Source organism: Anopheles coluzzii, chromosome 2 (genome assembly GCF_943734685.1).
Source record: "Anopheles coluzzii chromosome 2, AcolN3, whole genome shotgun sequence".
NCBI lineage: Eukaryota > Metazoa > Arthropoda > Insecta > Diptera > Culicidae > Anopheles > Anopheles coluzzii.
Window position 1 is genome coordinate 71,218,017 of NC_064670.1, and position 17,718 is coordinate 71,235,734.

Below are 17,718 nucleotides of genomic sequence, written 5' to 3' on the forward strand. Positions count from 1 at the left end.
CATTTTCACGCGATATGATTGTGTGAAGTACCGAAATTTCAATATAACCACTAGGGTTGACCATTCCATGTGTTGTGGTGCGCTAAGGGAACCCAAAACAAACCCAAAAATAACGGATGGATAGTAGCAAAGCAAAGACGGTTAGGGACACATGGTTACAACAACCCAGCCAAACGCATCTTTTACTTCTCGCATTCTCGTTCATGTGTCTGGCGTTCGTTCACACATGCAGAGAAGCTGTGTAGACTTCGTGGAATTCTCTCGCCTTAAGAAAGTGATGTTTGCTTCTCTTTCCTTGCTTTCCGGTTGGTTTCTTCTTCACGGGAAACATGCACGAACAAGTTTCTCCCGGCATTTGATATGCGAGACGAAAAGAACTTGTGGAAAAATGAGTGAAGCCAAACGGCCCGCCGCCCGAACGGCACATGAATTCTGTCGAAAAGAAACCTTAAAATTGTTTGCCATAGCCTCAATGCTTCGGCTTTCAAACTCAAGTGTAATGGAACTTTCCGTTGGTACGCGGGACCGCTCCTTTAGGGTAGATCTTTCCATGATGAAATGCGCTTCACGATTCTCCTTTGCGTTGTTTACCTCTGAACGTATACAGCCGCGCGAAGGGTTAGCAGCTGACATCATTAAACTTTCCAAAATTACGTGTAACGTGTATGCTTTATTCTACAAAAATGCCTTTGTTGCCAGAAATGTAAAATTAGTCCAACATTCAATATATAATGGATAACACGTCTACAATCGTTGATGAGACGGTCGGTCCGGGTACAATGTAATTGATTGTATTAAATATATTTAATATTTGATAAATAATTTTCATACAATATTACTTTCTTACTACCAATGCCAGACGAGATTCCATAGGTAAGGAAATGTTGAATAAATCTCGCTAGCCCCAGTCTTGTGGGACCATAAAAACATAAGAACAGCATAGTTCGCCCAAAGGTGCTGATGCTTTAAATTCTGTTCTGCCAGAGTTCACAAACCTATAGGCATAAGTTTCACAGAAACAAATGTGACTTGGACCGACGAAGAACCGGTGTTGAGAGATAGGGAAGAGCGTAAGGAAAGAAGAGATGATTAACCAGCAAGAAAATGAGTAAGCGGGGAGACGACTAGTGTAAATGGAGGAGGAGGGCACCGCCTATTTAGTTTTATGAATGGGGGGTTTGAACTTAGAAATATTCAAGGTTACTATCGGTTATGCTCATGAGGCAAGAGTAATCATTAAGATTCTTGTTTATGAATACAAAGAATGTGCACAACGTGATAATGTGTTTTTTTTTTTTCATGCTAAAGCGGATGCGGAGAGAAAAAAATCATGTTTTATGTGATACGGTCAGCTCGACAGTTTTTACGCGAAATAAAAAAAGAGAACGTTTTTGACTACATGAAGTAAGCGATTGTGTTCTAAAATAGTGGGTACACAGTTTTGTAGAAAATAAAAACCTTGACGCAGTTGAAATGAGTTTGAAATGTTTAACAAAATTTAGGGTGGCTACCATTGTGCTATCGGCAAGGCGAAATTACCCATTCAAAGAAAAACTAGTGCCATCTGTCGAGAGGAATAAATCGAACAAGCTAGCGCCATCTGTTGAGACCATCAATAAATAAATAATCGATGAAGATTACATTTGGCGCACAGTGCCATCTTGTGGCAAAATTATAAATTACTTTACAGTGAATTCCCCTTTTGCGTCCACAGTATTCCCCGAAGCAAGAAGTGGCGCTAATGTTGAATCTATTGTATACCGTCTATACAATTTTGTAATATTTGTCATATTTACTTTGTTAAAATGTATAACTATTTACTGACATCTCATTTTGATGATTTGAAGATGATGCCTGAAGGGATGATTTGCTGAATAAGCCGCATGTGGATTCAACGCTATTGCCGCTATAGGTTATTGTTATGCAATAATTTAGAATATGGCCTTAAAAGGGTATATCTTAAAATTCATTAAATATATTAATGAATTTAATTAATGCTTTCAAACCGCGTTAGTTTCTATATTACAAGAAATAGTTTAAAATTGTAATATTAATTGTCAAATCAATCCAACGATTCAGCCCTCTGTGAAGAGAGAAAAAAAATATGTCAAACTAATGTCTCGAACATACCGGTGCCGTAAAGAGTAAAACATACCAAAACAATATGTTTTTATCATTGCTGCTACACACAAACTAAACACAATCTTCAAAAGTTTATCTTTGTCGACAAAGTTTGGGGCCGAGCAAAGCAAAACAAAAAATCTTTCCTTGATAGATCGGAAAGACAGTCTAAAATATCCTCCTGGCCGTGACAGTCCATTCGGTGCTGGTTTCATAACTGCTTGTTATCAAAGCAATCTGAACACTTGCACTAGGCTAACAATCCAGAAAGTGTTTGTGGTTTAACAAAAACTAATAAATAAAAAGAAGTAGGCCTAATCTTCCCAGCTCGAAATCATGAGTGGATATTTGGCTCGAAACTACGGCAGTCGCTACATATCTGTGAGTCAAAAAAAAAGAGAAGGAAAATCGGAAGTTGAATTGCCTAAAATGCAGCATGCTATACGAAAAATCACTATCACTTTCAGTTCTGTAAGAAGGGAAACATCACAGCTCACTCCTAAAAATAAATTTGTTTAAAAAAGACTCGGCAGCACTACATGACGAGTTGTTTGGTGAAAATTGTTGAATTGACGGAGTAAAAGTTTTTAATTGTTCGTTGTTTTGTTTTGTTTTGTTTTTTTTTTTCAGATACTCAGCCGTGTATGGTCAGGAAACTCACAGCTGATGAAAAATTCCGAAGCAACATTGAGAAAAACCCTCGAAGCAAAGTTCCCTCAGGTAGGGATAATGTATGTGACATTCAAACAATAGTGCTGCCCCAGGCGGCTATCGAGAAAAGGGTCGTTGATCGATCGTCGCCCAAGATTACACTATCACTCACCGAGCACAATACACAATAATGACACTCAAATTGCGTTTTCTTCACGATTGCAGGCAAAGAACATTGTCGTTAGCGACATTTCCGGAGGATGTGGATCGATGTACGAAATATACGTCGAAAGTAAAGAATTTAAAGGTCTGTCGACTGTTAAGCAACACCGGTTGATCACGGAAACTCTCAAATCGGAAATTAAGGATATGCACGGCCTGCGGATACACACATCGATAGCTGAATAATTGCTACACAGAAATTGGCTAACGTTTGCTGTAGCTGAGCGCTATAGAGCAAATAATGATAATACTTCTACGGAAGCAACGGTGCAAAACGTCACTTTCATAGCAAAAAAACAACAAAAATAAAATGTTCTAATACGTACCTCAAGACAAAGATTATTCACTTATCGCACAGTCAAGCAGCAAACAATTGAAAGCCAATTGTGCAAAGCTGGTGGATGCAACGATGGCGATGAGAGCTTACGCAGACAGGACTGATTGTTCAAGATTGGGAGACACCAGTAGCTATGATCGACCAGTTTAACGCGCTGTTCTTTTTCTTGTTTTATGGAAATAAGTGGGCGCGATATGGTTCACTCTTATACGGTGATGGCTAACCACGAACACTGACTGTTATCAGTTATCACAAGCATGAGACTCTCAACGATTATCAGCGTTTGAACTGTGTGTTTCCAGAGCAATATATGCGCGCACAAAAGGATACGTAGCTAAACAACTGATAGTTGCGTTTTTGTTTATCATAGCCTCACCAAGGGCTGTCGATTGGACATGGAGATGACGTTATTGAAATTAAAAATATACCTATTTCATAACAGAAACGATAATTTATTAAAATAACATTTGGCAACGTAATTGAATGTTGTTCATTAATATGGTTTGGAATTATACTTTCTTCAGCCAGGTTCAAGTCCGTCGAGCCACGAAACATTTACTAACAAGCGACGCTTCGCATGTTGAATCAATCATCCACAAGCTACCCCTTTTGGCACCCAGTTGAGGTGTTTTGATGAAGCATCTATTGATCATAAACCAAACCAGTTGGATAAGGTCTGTTCTTACTGTAGGTTTTATTACAACTAACTATTCCGTTATGCGGCCAAAGGCTACTATGATCTACATTTACATTTGATAGTTACACGATTGCTAGATTACAACATCCCCTCTCAATCGCTGACTCCCATCTTGCTGCTGAGATATTCAAATACGTTTGTATCCGCTTGCTGTTCAGCAGTACTTATCGGTTCAATCTTAACATTACCAGCAGCAACATGGTCTTTAATGAAATGATCTTTAATATCCTAGTGCTTTATTATTTTGGATTCAGCATTCTTAGCCAGACAGCCACGGTTGTCTTCGTATATGATAACTGGATCCGATGGTGTTTTGCATTGCAAATCTACCAAAATACCAGCCAACCAGGTTCCTTCGGAAACAGCAGCACTTAGCGCTACGTATTCAGACTCACTTGATGACAAAGAGTCTGTCGACTGCTTCCGGCTTGCCCAAGATACTGTTGAACCATATACCTTAAACAAAAAAAAAACGGTTACAGACTTGCGATCTTCTGCATCAGACGCCCAGTCAGCATCGACATATCCTTCGAGTGGTCTACTTACTGGATTTTTCTTATAGTGAAATCCCATAGTAGCGGTTTTATTAAGGTATCTCATGATACGCTTAAGAGTTTGCCAATGATCTTCCGTTGGTGATTGTTGAAATCGTCCCATGTAAGCAACAGGATTGCACAAATCAGGTCGCACACATAGCATTTGATACATCAAACTGCCTAGCGATTCTCGATATGATTTCCTTTTCGACACAACTGAAGTCCTTTCTCCATCGGGGTCTTCGCTGGATTACATTCCGACATTCCAATTTTTTCTAAAATTTTGTTTGCAGTTGCATCCTGTGACAGCTTCAGTTCCCCACGATTACGATTGTACTCCACTCGCATTCCCAGGACAAACTTCGTTTGTGCAAAGTCGGTCATTTCTAATTCATCTGTGAGCCACCGTTTCAGTCTCTCCATCGTTCGAATATTTCGTTCAACAATCAGAAGATCGTCGACATAAAGCACCATATAAATTTCATCACCTTTTTCAGTTGAAACGTACAGACAGCCAGTACCCGGTTTGATCTACGGAACCCAAACTTCAACAATGACGAGTTGAAGCGGTCATTCCAGTATGTTAGAGCTTGTTTTAGACCATAAAACGATTTTTTTAAGTTTGCACACGATGCCTGGTCTTGCCTTCACGCCTTGGGGCACTTCCATGTACAGGACCTTAAAGCCGTTTTGACGTCCATTTGGTGTACGTGTAAACCACGATGGACGGCAACAGCTAGTACTACTCTAACTGTCGACAGCCTAGCAACGGGGCAAACGTGTCTTCAAAGTCAATCCCGGGCCATTGTAGAAACCCCTTGACTACAAGTCGCGCCTTATACCGGAACTGTTGTCCGGTTTCATCCTCCTTCAGCCGGAACACTCACTTTATTTTTAGCGGTTTCACACCGTCAGCTTCATCACATCGTTGACCTTCATGGAGTTTAGTTCGTCTTGTACCGCTTGACCATCGCTCACGATCCTCACGAGCGTTAATATCGTTATACATTTCTGGAACGTCTGAAAAGAACGGAGTGCCAACAGCACGGTATCGTCTGCTTCTGCTACTTCTTCATCATCATTACACGATTGGACACCATCGAAGTCAAGTGATTCAGTTGAAGAGTTCTCCCCATATTGTTCGTCAGGATCTTCTTCTTCAGGATGTACATTAACGGCATCCTTGATCACTTCTTCCTCGATTACTTCTTCCCCCTCTTGCTCGTAGGTTAGCGGTAAAATTAATTTTTCGTTATTTTGTGTATCATTCGTCCATGGAAAATATGTTTCGTTAAACTTCACATCACGAGCAACAACGATTTGTTTGGAATCCTTGTTCCATAGCCAATAGCCGTTTGGTGTGTATCCGACCATAAATAACTATCGACTTTTTGCATCAAGCTTCTTTCTTTGTTGATTCGGCACCCATGCAAATGCTTGACATCCAAAGACACGAGCCTTTTCCAGACTTGGCTTTCTTCCATACCATAGTTCAGCAGGCGTAACGTTCTTTGATATTGCAAACGTTGGACTTCGATTTAAGATGAACATAGCTGCTAGCACAGCGTCACTCCACAATGACTTGGGCGCATTCGATCCAATCAACATAGTACGTATCTTTTCGATAAGAGTTCGGTTGAACCGTTCCGCGACCTCGTTCTGTTGCGATGAGTAGGCTACTGTTGACTCCACTTGAATTTCCATCGCCTTGTAGTACTTCTGTTGATTATTCCAAAAATACTCACGTCCATGGTCTACAGTGAGTTTTGAAATTTTCGTACCAAACATCGCAGCCGCCATTGCTGAAAACTCTTTGAATGTTTCAAAGACCTCCGATTTCTTTCGAAGCAAATACACCACAGCAAAATGGGACTGATCATCTATGAACGACACGATGTCGATCGGTCCACATACGTCAGAGTAGATACGCTCCAACGGTCGGGTTGCTCTGTCTCTTCACGTATCATAGTAGACTTCGCACCTTCACTGATGTGATCAAGACGACTGAGGTGCCAAAGATCAGTGTACTCCGCTTCAGCCATACTTGCATTAGCCCGTTCAATTTTCAATTCAATACAATTAATTTCAGCATACAGATTTCCTCGCTGTTTTCCAGTTGCAATTATTTCGCCATTGATTTTCATTATCACTTGCGTTTCTTGAAATATTACCTCCACACCAGCCTTCGTTAGCTTCTTCATAGACATGAGGTTTTCTCTTAAAGTCGGCGCATACACAACGTTTTCAGCGCTCATCAGAACGTCATGGTTGCTCATTTCGTTAATAACGCCGATTTCTTTGGCCACGAGAGATTCCCCATTCTTCGCTACATCGATGAAAACTGGCTGTTTCAAGTTTTCCACGGTTGTAAAAAACTTTTTCGAATTTACCATGTGGTCACTATCTCCTGAATCCAGCAGGAATTGAAGCTGATCACCGGTTTGTATCCTACGTCCGATTCCATCCGCCATGAACACAACTTGTCTTGATTCACTGGCAACGTTGGTTTTCGTTTTAATTCGGCAGTCCTTTTTCATATGCCCTTTCTTTCCACAGTTGTGACATTTTCCGTTGAATTTTTCAAAATCGTTCCTATTTCGATTTTTTCCATCGAATGCAGTAGGCTTCTCCTCAATATTTTCGATTCTATCCAAGCGCTTGCATTCGTCGCCTAGCAACCAGGTCTTCATTAACTCATACAGGATTCATTCAGGAAGGTTTTCTAATGCCGTCATCAGGGGATCGTAGGACTCTGGAAGCGATAAACTCAAAGCCGAACAGACGTCACTTTCTTCAAGTTTTGATCCGGCCACTCGAAGCTGCCGAACCAGATCCTCAAATTGTTGAAGGTGGGTGCGCAACGATGTCCCTTCCTTTAACTTCAGACGAGCGATCTGGTTCCTTAAGACCATTTGCCTTCCCGAGGATTTCTTGGCGAATGTATTCTCTAGTGCTTCCCACATTTCCTTCATAGTGGAATTTTCTCGAATACATCCCAAGTATTCGTCAGAAATGAAGCTCACCAGTAGATACATTGCCTTCGCGTCCATTTCCTCGAACTTGGCCACTTCACTGGCCACTGATGGAACGTCCTTTATCACTGCGTCCCATACCTTCGACGCTTTCAAAAACACTTCGACCAGAAACTTCCAAGTGTCGTAGCCTGTTCCGGAAAACTGCGGTATTCCGTGAACTGCCACTTATTTATGCTTGACGCCCATAATCTAAAGACGTCTGTTCTTACTGAAGGTTTTGTTACAGCTAACTATTCCGTTATGCGCTCAAAGGCTACTATGATCTACATATACTAAACTCCTTCCACCTCCTTCGCGAATAATTGTATACTATAGTTAGTAAGCACTATTGCTGTAACCCAACGTGGCCAAGCAATCAATAAAATAAAATAAAATAAAATATACATTTGACAATTACACGATTGCTAGATTACAACAGTGACATTAAAAATAAATAAGTATCACACGTTGATCAAAGCATTAATTACCTTTTGATGTTTAAGTTATGACGAATAGAGTTTTGCCAGGATCCTGTTGCAGATTGTTGATAATATGGATAATTATCGGTAATGAACTTATAAATATCCGAAAGTGATAGCTTCTGTACTGCTGAAGCAGTGTTGGATATCATAGTACACATGTACAACCGTATAGAATAGTTATTGTTCGATCGTAGTATACATGTACAACCATATAGAATAGTCAGTTGGAATAAAGCTATTAATCTGAACACATCGTAGTCTGGCAATTTAGTATATAACAATAATGAAGGTGTTTTAACACCAACCTCAGGAAAGTAAGAGAGTAAAATTGATTTTAAAAAATTGCTTCCTATTTCCATTGATTAAAACATTTTCTGACCTGTATTCGTGCCAAAAATAGGAACACAACCTGCCGAAAATAGGAGCAAAACCATTGTTTGCATTTTCACGAATATTTGAAAGATGCAAGCTGCAATATTGGTGTTGCAGACCTAAATTGTCATGAAACAACATCGTTGTTATTCACATAACCATGAAGGCGTGAAGCCGCAACAACACTTCCAAATATCGGGCATTTTAACAGCAGTCCGTGTCGGAAAAAGACTGCTGAGTTGCCTGGTGGTAGGTAAGGAGGTTTGTAAGTAAATAAAGAAGTGGATGGTCGGTTTTATTACTTTTATTAACTAACTTTTATAGTGCTTCACCGCAAGCACCTGTATCTGCTTCCGGGAAAGTTACGCAAAGGTGTTTGTGTATAATGATTCGAACCGAAAGATAATAATGCATGTTGTTTGCCTTTTCCCTCAACTACCAACTACTACCAGTTGTGATTTGCCAATCTCCATACGGTTTTGGGCAACGATGCTACCTACATGCAATGATTTCTTTGCTTGCTGAATCCACATCTCGGACGATTCATTTTCAAATGAATTATAGTATTTTTAACAAATATACAAAGCACGACATTCTATTACTGTACACATTAAGATTTACTGTTTGTCTTAATTGGCTACGAACCCTCCATTTCTGTTTTCTCAGGATCAGATATATCTCTAGCATCGAAGCTAACGTATAAGTTATTCAGCCTGCTTCCAGTTCCTGTTCACATTCAATTCTTCGTTCCTTGAGCAGTCTCTTGCTTAATCTCTTTATCCTTTCCGCATGATTTCGCTCACTGTGGTATACAGCATTGTATGACGACGATCGTTTTATTGCTCTATTCTGTTTGTAAGTCCCCTTTGACTTTGTCAAATTTCTCATCAGGAAATTGATTGAACAATTTCAACCAACCGTGCAGAGTGTTGCAATAGTCTTTTATTTGTTTTGCTTTGGGTTTCCTTTGCAATTTTCGTAAGACACTTCAAGATTCTTGTGATTTCTTTAGGTGCCAACACTGAACGCACCGTATTTTTTGTTTGTTTGCTTATATTTCCCATCCAAATAATTCTTACTCGTATGCATTTTTACACATCTTCGCTTTGCTTTGATTCGCTTGTGGTGGAAGAAATTATCTTAATTTAGCTTTATTTACGTCATAGTATGGAGATTTAAATTAGGAAGATAAATTTGATAGCGTTGTAACAATTTAAACTTTCCTTGAATGACTGTGCACCGCAACGCTTCACGAGTGCGGTACGATAAAAAGAAAAGAAAAACTAAAAGAGAACTGTTTTCCTCAACTATTCACGAAGTAAAATCTGATGTTACCGTAAAGCAAATGAATTTGGAATAACTAAAAACTTGTTACACGATGCTATATAATGCCTGATAGTACCGTAATTTTGCTGTACATGTCACCTGCTAGAAATAACTTTGCGATGATTAGACGTAACGCTAAATTAACATGCACTGAAACAAGAACGATGAATGGCTGTCGACTGCTCAATCCTCTTGGTAGGTGGTACCAAGCAAGACCAAGCACAATGTGCGGGCACATCAGCAACGCACATCGTTACATCATGTTGATACCAGCGGGTGCTCCGGCACCACCGGGTAACGTTATACCGTCCAGTTTGATTGTGCTACCCGTGGGTTTGCCTGGCGGAAGATTGAGTGACGATTCCTGTTGCTCGCGAAGCTGTCGACGCCGTTTTTTGCTCCAAAGTTCATGACAATCTTGCCACGTTGGCAACTGCGGGGGAGGTAATCTGTGGGGGAGGAAGAAGGTAAACAGGGTAACCATTTGTACGTTGCATGCTCATGGCAAGATTCCCGTGATGCTTACTGCTCAGGTATAACGTTTTTAAGCCAGTTCGATTTGAGCGCATCTTCGGCGGTAATGCGCCGATCTGGATCCAACACCAGCATGCTGTCGAGCAGATCGAGCGATGGCATAGGCATGAAGACGAAGTCTTCTCGTAGTTTGCGGCGGTACTGTTTCTTTGATTTGAGCGTATGGAACAGCGGTAGCTTGATGACGTTCGGCCACACTGCGGGCGTGGGAGTCCCGCACAATCGAGATATCATTTCTAGCTGGGCAGGTTCTTGGTTTGCCTGAAACAGGGGCTTCTTGAGGAAAAGCTCTCCAAGAATGCAACCACAGCTCCACACATCAATCGCTGGTCCGTAGCGCTCTTCACCCAGCAACAGCTCCGGTGGGCGGTACCACAACGTAATTACTTTGTTCGTGTAAGGACGCTCCCGATTGTCTGCGTTGTACAATCGGGCAAGCCCAAAGTCGGCAAGTTTTACTTCACCCCTATGGAACGAATGAAACGAACATATGTGTATGTTAATAGGAAACACTTAATTGTCATTCAAGCGGTTTAAGGATATGACAGATTATGCACATACAATTGAAAATCCCACTGATCGGGAACTAACCATGGCAATCTTTAAGGTCCACATCATTTACATTGCTTTTTTACTTTTTTTTATACTTGTTTGTGTTTAACCATATACTAACCTGTTGTTCATAAGAATGTTGGAGCATTTGATGTCGCGGTGGAGGAAATTTTTCTTATGGCAGTAGTTTAAACCATCCAACAACTGGCGCATTATGCTTGCGTTGTTCTGTTCGTTGAAATCCACCATGCCAGACTCCAGCAACCCCATCAGATCGTGATCCATGTATTCAAACACCAGATAGAACGATCCCTTATCCTTTCGGAACTCCAACGCGTCCTGCTTGTCGGTGACAATCTCTCGCAAGTTCACGATGTTTTGGTGATTCAGTTGGCGAAGTATCTTGATTTCACGCACTGCCGTAATCGGGAAGCCTTCCTTCTCATGTTCCAGACGCACTTTCTTCAGTGCAACCAGTTCGTTCGTCTGTTGGTCCTTCGCTTTGTAAACCTACACGCAAATGAAAAATCGAAACACACAATGATAGACCCGCCGCGCAGGAGCATTGAAAGGTTATCGGTGCAAACAGTAGCTTACCTGACCGTACGTTCCTTCGCCAATTTGTTCAAGCATATCGAACACTTCCACACAACGCTCGCCCCAGTCCTTTCCGCCCGAGGCGGACATAGGCGCAGTCATGTTGCGGGAATGGCGCCTGTTTAAAATTCTTGGTCTTGCTACAGGTGCTTTTCCGGCTCCTCCCGTAGATTGCTGGGCAGAGGACGCAACCGAGCTGGTAGCGGTACCCACTCCCTTGTACCGATTGTTCAGGCTAGTATTATTGTTGTTATTGTTGGCGACACCAGTCTGACCTGACGGGGTAAGGTTTTGTATTGTGTCACGATTGCTAGGCAATAGGGGCGACCCGATGTCTTCCTCGCCACTTAAATCCTCCGATCCCGGCACCATTGGAGGCATTGGTAGGTTCAGCAGACCTTTCTTAATACCACTCCCCGGCACAGCAGTGGAAGTAGTAGCGTGGGCACCGGCAACGGTCGTAGGAACTGCTGCCAAGGTAGAGACATTCGATGCGTTTGGTTTATAACCGTCAGATCGCTGCTTGCTTGCGCTCGTCGAGCTGTTAGCAACTGGTAGCGGAACGGCACCGGTGGTCGTTAGTGTAGGAATGGGCATTACTTTCATAGCACTCACCGCAGCAACGGGGCTGATTGGTCTGGCCGGGCTAGGTGTTTGTGCCAGATCTGCTTCCAGCTCGGCGACATTCACCCCTGGCGGCATTGGCAGATTGGTAAGACTTTTTGGCTTCGATGATGCAATGCCACTATTTGTGTTAGTACTACTTATTTCCGACGTATGCGCAGCTGCAGCTACTGGTTCAGCATTGGTTTCCACCGTTGTCAAATTGCTCATGCCAGTGCCAGAGAATGTTGCAGGGCATTGATGATGATGCACTGCATTGTTCGTTATCACAGGAATTCGTGAGTCTGGAACCATGTTACTGTTGCTGCCATTGCTATTGCTGTTAGCGTTAATGTCACAACAGTTTCCATCCGTTTGATCGCTGTGGGATGCACGCTCTGTCGATTCGGGCATTGGAATATCCGTTACATTTGCCATGGAATCTTGCGCCTTTTCTCTAACGCCATTGGCACCAGAAGCGTCTAGTGAAGAGGCAGAGTGTAATGATGTGCCATTGCTATTATCCCCAACAAGATCACCCTTTTGACGGTTCTCGTTGTCCTGCGTTGCGGTACTGCTATCGGCACTCGTTGCCCCGACCCCAGAAGCATCGTTTTTCTTTTTGTTTTCCAAAATTTCTTGCAGCGTTTTGTTACGCTTATGCTTGTCTTTGATAAGTTCTGCAAAAAAGCTGGTATCCGTGATTTTCTTCTGCAGGTCCATTTTTTTAGCTGAAGGCATCTGCGGTGAGCGAGATCTGCTGCTAGAGTAGCGCTTGCTGGTGGACGACGTTAGTGGCGATCTTCGGGGACTGCGCGAACGATGCCTCGAACGCGATGAAACATAACTGCTACTGCCTCCGGCGCTCCGTTCCGGCGATGGGCTATAGTATCCTCCCCTGCGCGATGATCTAGACCTGCTCGTTATGGTAAGCGAAGGTGACCGTCGAGAACGGCGATTGCTATTGGGACTTGGAGTTCTGCTAAACGAAAAACGGAACGGAAAAGAAACGTACCAATATGAGAGTGTGTATGCGAATTTCTACCATAGTGTGAGCACTATTGCACCTACCTTCCATAACGCTTGCTGGCTTCACTGCCGCGACGATCATCCCAGTCTCTCTCTCGTTTACTGTAACTCCGGCTATCCGTTTTCCGATAATAGTCCTTCTCTGGCGGAGATCTGTCTCGCCGACGTTTCGTGGGTGGTGGAGTGTGTGGTTTGTGACGTTCGTCTACAAAAACTGAAATATGTTAATATAGGTTCACACACACACACACACTCACACACAGCGGCGCCATACATGTTCTGTTTAATGTTATACTTTTATTCTGTCTAACATGCATGACACTTATGGACCTTTTGATTGACCATTTTTAGGACTTATAATCAGTTATCTGTATGATAGTTTCGGTTCATTCACAATATAAGCTGTACTGAGGAATAAGTCCATGTGTGAGATATTCCAAACATAAGTCATTACTGTAAACGAAGTAAGTTCATTTACTAAATCATTAAAAATGGGCATTATTATTCCCATATTAAAGTACAGTGCAATACATGGAAATATTTGATCTAATAATACCAAACATCATGTATAATTCGTGTTAGCTGTTCATGTTGGCTTAACAATCAACGGGATTATACCGATCTATCTACAAGATTTCTAGACTTATTACGCACTGCACATCTCGGTACAGATGGCAGACAGATGGCAATTCGATAAAAATGACATAGATGTTCTTGATCTGGCAGATGGTATTGCAGATGTGGTGAAAAAGCGTTCCCTTCGGCAATTCCGGATAGCTCAATAGTGGGATTTATTCGCACTGCACCCATAACTATTCAATCTTATTGAGTTGAGATTGAATAAAGTTTGGATAAAAACAACAGCTTACGCGTTTATCGACTAAACTGTTGGCTGTCCTCACAGAAATCTCTTGGAAAATGTATTTCTCATTCAATTTAGACCAATCTTGTACGCCAGCGGTAAACAAAAACTTACTTGGAGAAGGCGTTCGCCTGGAGCTGTACCTCCGATCGTTTGATTGACTGCGACGCCGACTATTTGCTCGATGGCTGCTGCTTCCTCTGTGGCGCAACACAGGCGGCGGGCTATCAAGATCAATGGGGCTGCCGTGGTTCTGTGGCAGCGTACGATCATGGTAAGATGACGAAGTCTTTTTATGCATGGCGACAGGCGGTGTGTGAGGTGAAGAAGTAATATACAGTTTGCGGCCAGTGGTGCTTCCGCCAGCATTTGCTGAACGGTCTCGATCCCGTGGATCACGTTCCCGTTCCCGTTCGCGATCGTGGTCACAATCACGCTCAATTGGACTACGGCTTCGCGTAACGATCGCACGGCTATCGTAAGGACTGTTTAACGAATGCCTCGTAGAATGATGTTCCAGCAGTGGTGGAGTTCCTAAAACAGTAAAACAATAAATCAATGGATTAGTTGTTCATTGCAATGGTGCGTGCGTTATCGTGTAGCTTCGTTTCACTACCTGGTGACACGGGCGTAAGGCTGGTGTCGTTGTGAACAGGAGTGTAAGATTTACTACCTTCACCACTACCAGCTCTATATCCTGGAGATTGTTTTAATGGCGGCGTCATTGACTCCAGCAGGGAACCTTCACTCTCCGAGATCGTCTCAATGCTCGATATTGACTTGGTGCGATATTTTTTCTTGCGCTTTTTTAGTTTTTTGTTTCGCTTATGCTTCTTATCTTTTCTGCTTTTCTTGATGCGCTTCCTGCTGGACACCGGCTGCCCTTCATTGTCATTGTTCAAATCGTCCTCCTCCTCCTCCTCGTCTTCTTCATTATCATCGTCCAACTCTTCCGTTTCACTGCCTCCATTTCCATCTGGCACCTCCGTTCTTCTACCCTCGGCGCCTTGCTCGTCGTCTTTATTTTTAGCTAGCACATCGTGCTCATCTACTAACGTGCTCTGAGCTTCGTCCTCATCATTGGTCTGCTTGGATCGCCGTTTCTGCCTGCGATACTTCATCGACGAAGTATCGGAGGACACCGAGTTAATCCTTTTCGAACGACTGGATGAACTGCTGATGGAAGATGCCGCAACGGCACCCTTGCCTTCCAGCGCAGTCCCCGTGCGATTCGTTTCCCCAGTTTCGGGGAAAGAAGGCGTGCCGCTACGTACGGCCGTTTCGGCCGCATGTGCCTGTGGCGTTCGACTCCAGCGCTTGGAGCTTGACCGGTGAGAACGGGTTTTGCTGTGTGCGTCGGTGACAGACTTTCGCCGACGGTGATGTCGATGGCCATGCCGGGACTTACTGCTGCTTTTCTTCGTCCGGCCCATCTCGTCCGTTTCATTGCCACTGATGAATGCATCACCCCCGTTGCCCGCTACCGCACCACCGCCTTCGGCCGTATCCGTGGCGTCTGTTTCGATCTCGCCAGCCTCGGGGGCAGAAAAATCGTCCGAACTGACGTCCGAATACTCTACGCCGGATTTTGAGCCGGATAGTGCGGTTCGCTCGGCAAGATCCCCCTCCATCCCTCCACTGCTATCGTCGTACGCTTCCTTGTGTGTTCGGGAGTAGCGTTTCGATTCCTCGCCGAACGAACCAGAAGACAAATCATCCACGTCCGAGGTGGTAGCGTGTCTTTTCCTTTTAGATTTCTTGCTACTCTTCTTGGATCGTTTCTTGGAGTGTTTCCTGCGCTCGGTGGCCCCGCTGCCTCCACCACTATTGCCGTGCTCTCGTTCACGTTCCATCGATATGTATCAAATATAACCCTGCAAAGCGGACTCGCCGAATGCTACAAATATTCAGTTCGCCGGTGCACCGATAGTGCCGCGCAAGAAGAAACGTTCAAATAATGTGTTAGAATAACAAGAATAGTCCACCAAAATGCTGTTCTTATGGAGCTTCTTCGGGTCTTCGAGTGAACTGTATCAATTCCGGCTGCAATCTGGACCGATGTGAGCTAGTGTTGCCAAAATAATTGCTCGATTCGTTCATATGCATAAGGTATCATGGATGATTACTACTACTCCGGTGTGTACGATGGTCCAAACTAGCGAGGTAGCAGGGAGGGAACAGTATTCGCGAGATATAGTGATGGTGGTGGCTTTGGGTAGAATCAGTCAACTTTCCTAAAACAGAACAAAAAAGAGACACACACACGCTTTAATACATGTTTGCAATCCGCATTTTGGACGTGGAAGAATATTTGATCTACAATAAAGCATTTTGTCATACAATTCCGGACAATGCATAACATTATCGGTGCATTTTCTATCTTTTGGCACACAATCGCGTGACGCATTTCGTTTTCTTTACCTCATACACGGTTGTGATTGGAACCGCGGGCCACGATTGCCAGTGAAAGGGAAACTTTCTCAGGTTCACAGGTTCATGCAGCGCAGTTTGTTTATGATTACTGCGATCTGCTAAAGCAATTCCCCCAACGCGCAACGAAACGACACAGAACGTATGCGTATGTGCTTCTTGCAGCAGATTCCCTACATTGCCCGTGGAGCGCAATCGAAAAAAAAAAAACAATCTTAGACTTGAAATTTCCGGCAGTGGAAAGGACGCACAACGACGATTGCACTGTTGACGGCCACACTCTTCTCGGACACCCCCCAAAAGGTGTGCAAGCAAATGCGTGTACCTTCCAGCTACCGGGTATATGGATGCGGTTACTCGTCGTAGCGCAAATGACAGAGCGGCACGGCACGGCACGGCACTATTCACATGGTGTCCATTCGCGATAATATGATTCTCACTTGTTCATAGTCGGTCCGTTCCAGATGGGGAAAGTTTTCCCGGTGTCGGGGATGAATGTCGAAACACCCCGCAAGTATCGACAACACTGTGCTTCGATGCTACACGTCTCACTCTTTCCGCATAGTTCGCGTTGTACACTTTGCCGCAACTGCACTGCACCGTCCTCCTCGGTATTCACGGTCTTCGTTGTTTGCTGCGTAACTTTTATTGCACTGTGTTCACTTTTTCCGTTTCTACCGATTCACACTTGAAGGGATCGCAATGTTTTTGCCGGAATGCCGAACGACGAGATTCTTACTTCCTTGCCTCGGAGCAGAAGGTGGAGGAGTCTCCGGATTTTACAATGACGGCAATGAGGGCTGCGTACGTACGGGGGCCCTCTTTGTATCTGTATGAGTGTGCGTGATAATGAAGGTACGAATGAAGAAAAAAGTTCTTCGGAGTACTTGTGGTACGCTTATTAGCTAATATTCATCAAATTGATATCGCTTTTGCGCGTTCTGCCAATTGGCATACCGTAAACCAACGTTTGTGGCAACGTTGGGCGAAAATCAAAGGTGAGATGAAAATTTCGAAAAGTTTTCATCAGTCCAAAAACTCAAGAGCTACGGAGAAAAAACGAGGGCATTCCGTCCGTGTTCGCTTTGAGCAAGGTCTAGATTGAAACAGGTCGGTACATCACTGCCAATTTGACAGCAACGAAAGGGGGAAAAGTAGCACATAGAGGTTGAAGTTTGTGCGTGATAGCGTCGGTAGAAATTAAATAATGAAACAAAATACGCACCCGAAACGCGCACTCTCTCTCTCTCTAACGCACACACGCACATACACTCCATTCACTTCTTGTTTAGAAATCTGTGTGTTACACGTAAGAATATCAATAAAATGCAGTTTTCTACAAAATTATTAGTT

At 43.3% G+C, this 17,718-nt stretch overlaps 3 protein-coding genes across 11 annotated transcripts in view; 1 reads left to right on the top strand and 2 right to left on the bottom strand.

Moving 5' to 3' along the window:
- The window catches only part of LOC120953187 (xaa-Pro dipeptidase), a 50,161-nt gene extending 46,674 nt beyond the window's left edge, over positions 1–3,487 (bottom strand). The window contains exon 1 of one of the 4 annotated variants that reach the window (XM_040372931.2): positions 3,321–3,487. The gene's annotated coding sequence lies outside the window, so the exon portion shown is untranslated. Of the gene's footprint in view, positions 1–2,944; positions 3,061–3,320 lie in introns of those variants that run through there. The other 3 variants (XM_040372929.2, XM_040372930.2, XM_049606230.1) reach the window with 3 other exon arrangements.
- LOC120953189 (bolA-like protein 3) lies at positions 2,108–3,319 on the top strand. Of its 2 annotated transcripts, none has more exons than XM_040372934.2 (3): positions 2,108–2,502; positions 2,752–2,841; positions 2,998–3,319. In XM_040372934.2, exons 1-3 carry the CDS (start codon positions 2,458–2,460, stop codon positions 3,178–3,180), a joined length of 318 nt encoding a protein of 105 aa, XP_040228868.1. In that variant the 5' UTR covers positions 2,108–2,457; the 3' UTR covers positions 3,181–3,319. The 2 variants fall into 2 exon arrangements, with proteins under 2 accessions (XP_040228868.1, XP_040228869.1); XM_040372935.2 differs by lacking the exon at positions 2,108–2,502 and adding an exon at positions 2,536–2,592.
- A 5,234-nt stretch (positions 3,488–8,721) lies between the features above and the next one.
- On the bottom strand, positions 8,722–17,483 carry LOC120948462 (cyclin-dependent kinase 12). 5 transcript variants are annotated; one of them, XM_040364808.2, is made up of 9 exons: positions 16,691–17,483; positions 16,357–16,538; positions 14,552–16,169; positions 14,050–14,469; positions 13,116–13,287; positions 11,442–13,026; positions 10,966–11,354; positions 10,285–10,758; positions 8,722–10,207 (listed from the first exon to the last, which is right to left on the bottom strand). In XM_040364808.2, the coding sequence occupies exons 3-9, from the start codon at positions 15,786–15,788 to the stop codon at positions 10,012–10,014; spliced, it is 4,473 nt and encodes a 1,490-aa protein (XP_040220742.2). In that variant the 5' UTR covers positions 15,789–16,169; positions 16,357–16,538; positions 16,691–17,483; the 3' UTR covers positions 8,722–10,011. The 5 variants fall into 5 exon arrangements, with proteins under 5 accessions (XP_040220742.2, XP_049460971.1, XP_049460970.1 ...); XM_049605014.1 differs by lacking the exon at positions 16,357–16,538 and having other exon boundaries at positions 16,806–17,483; XM_049605013.1 differs by having other exon boundaries at positions 16,357–17,483.
- Between the last annotated feature and the right edge of the window lie 235 nt (positions 17,484–17,718).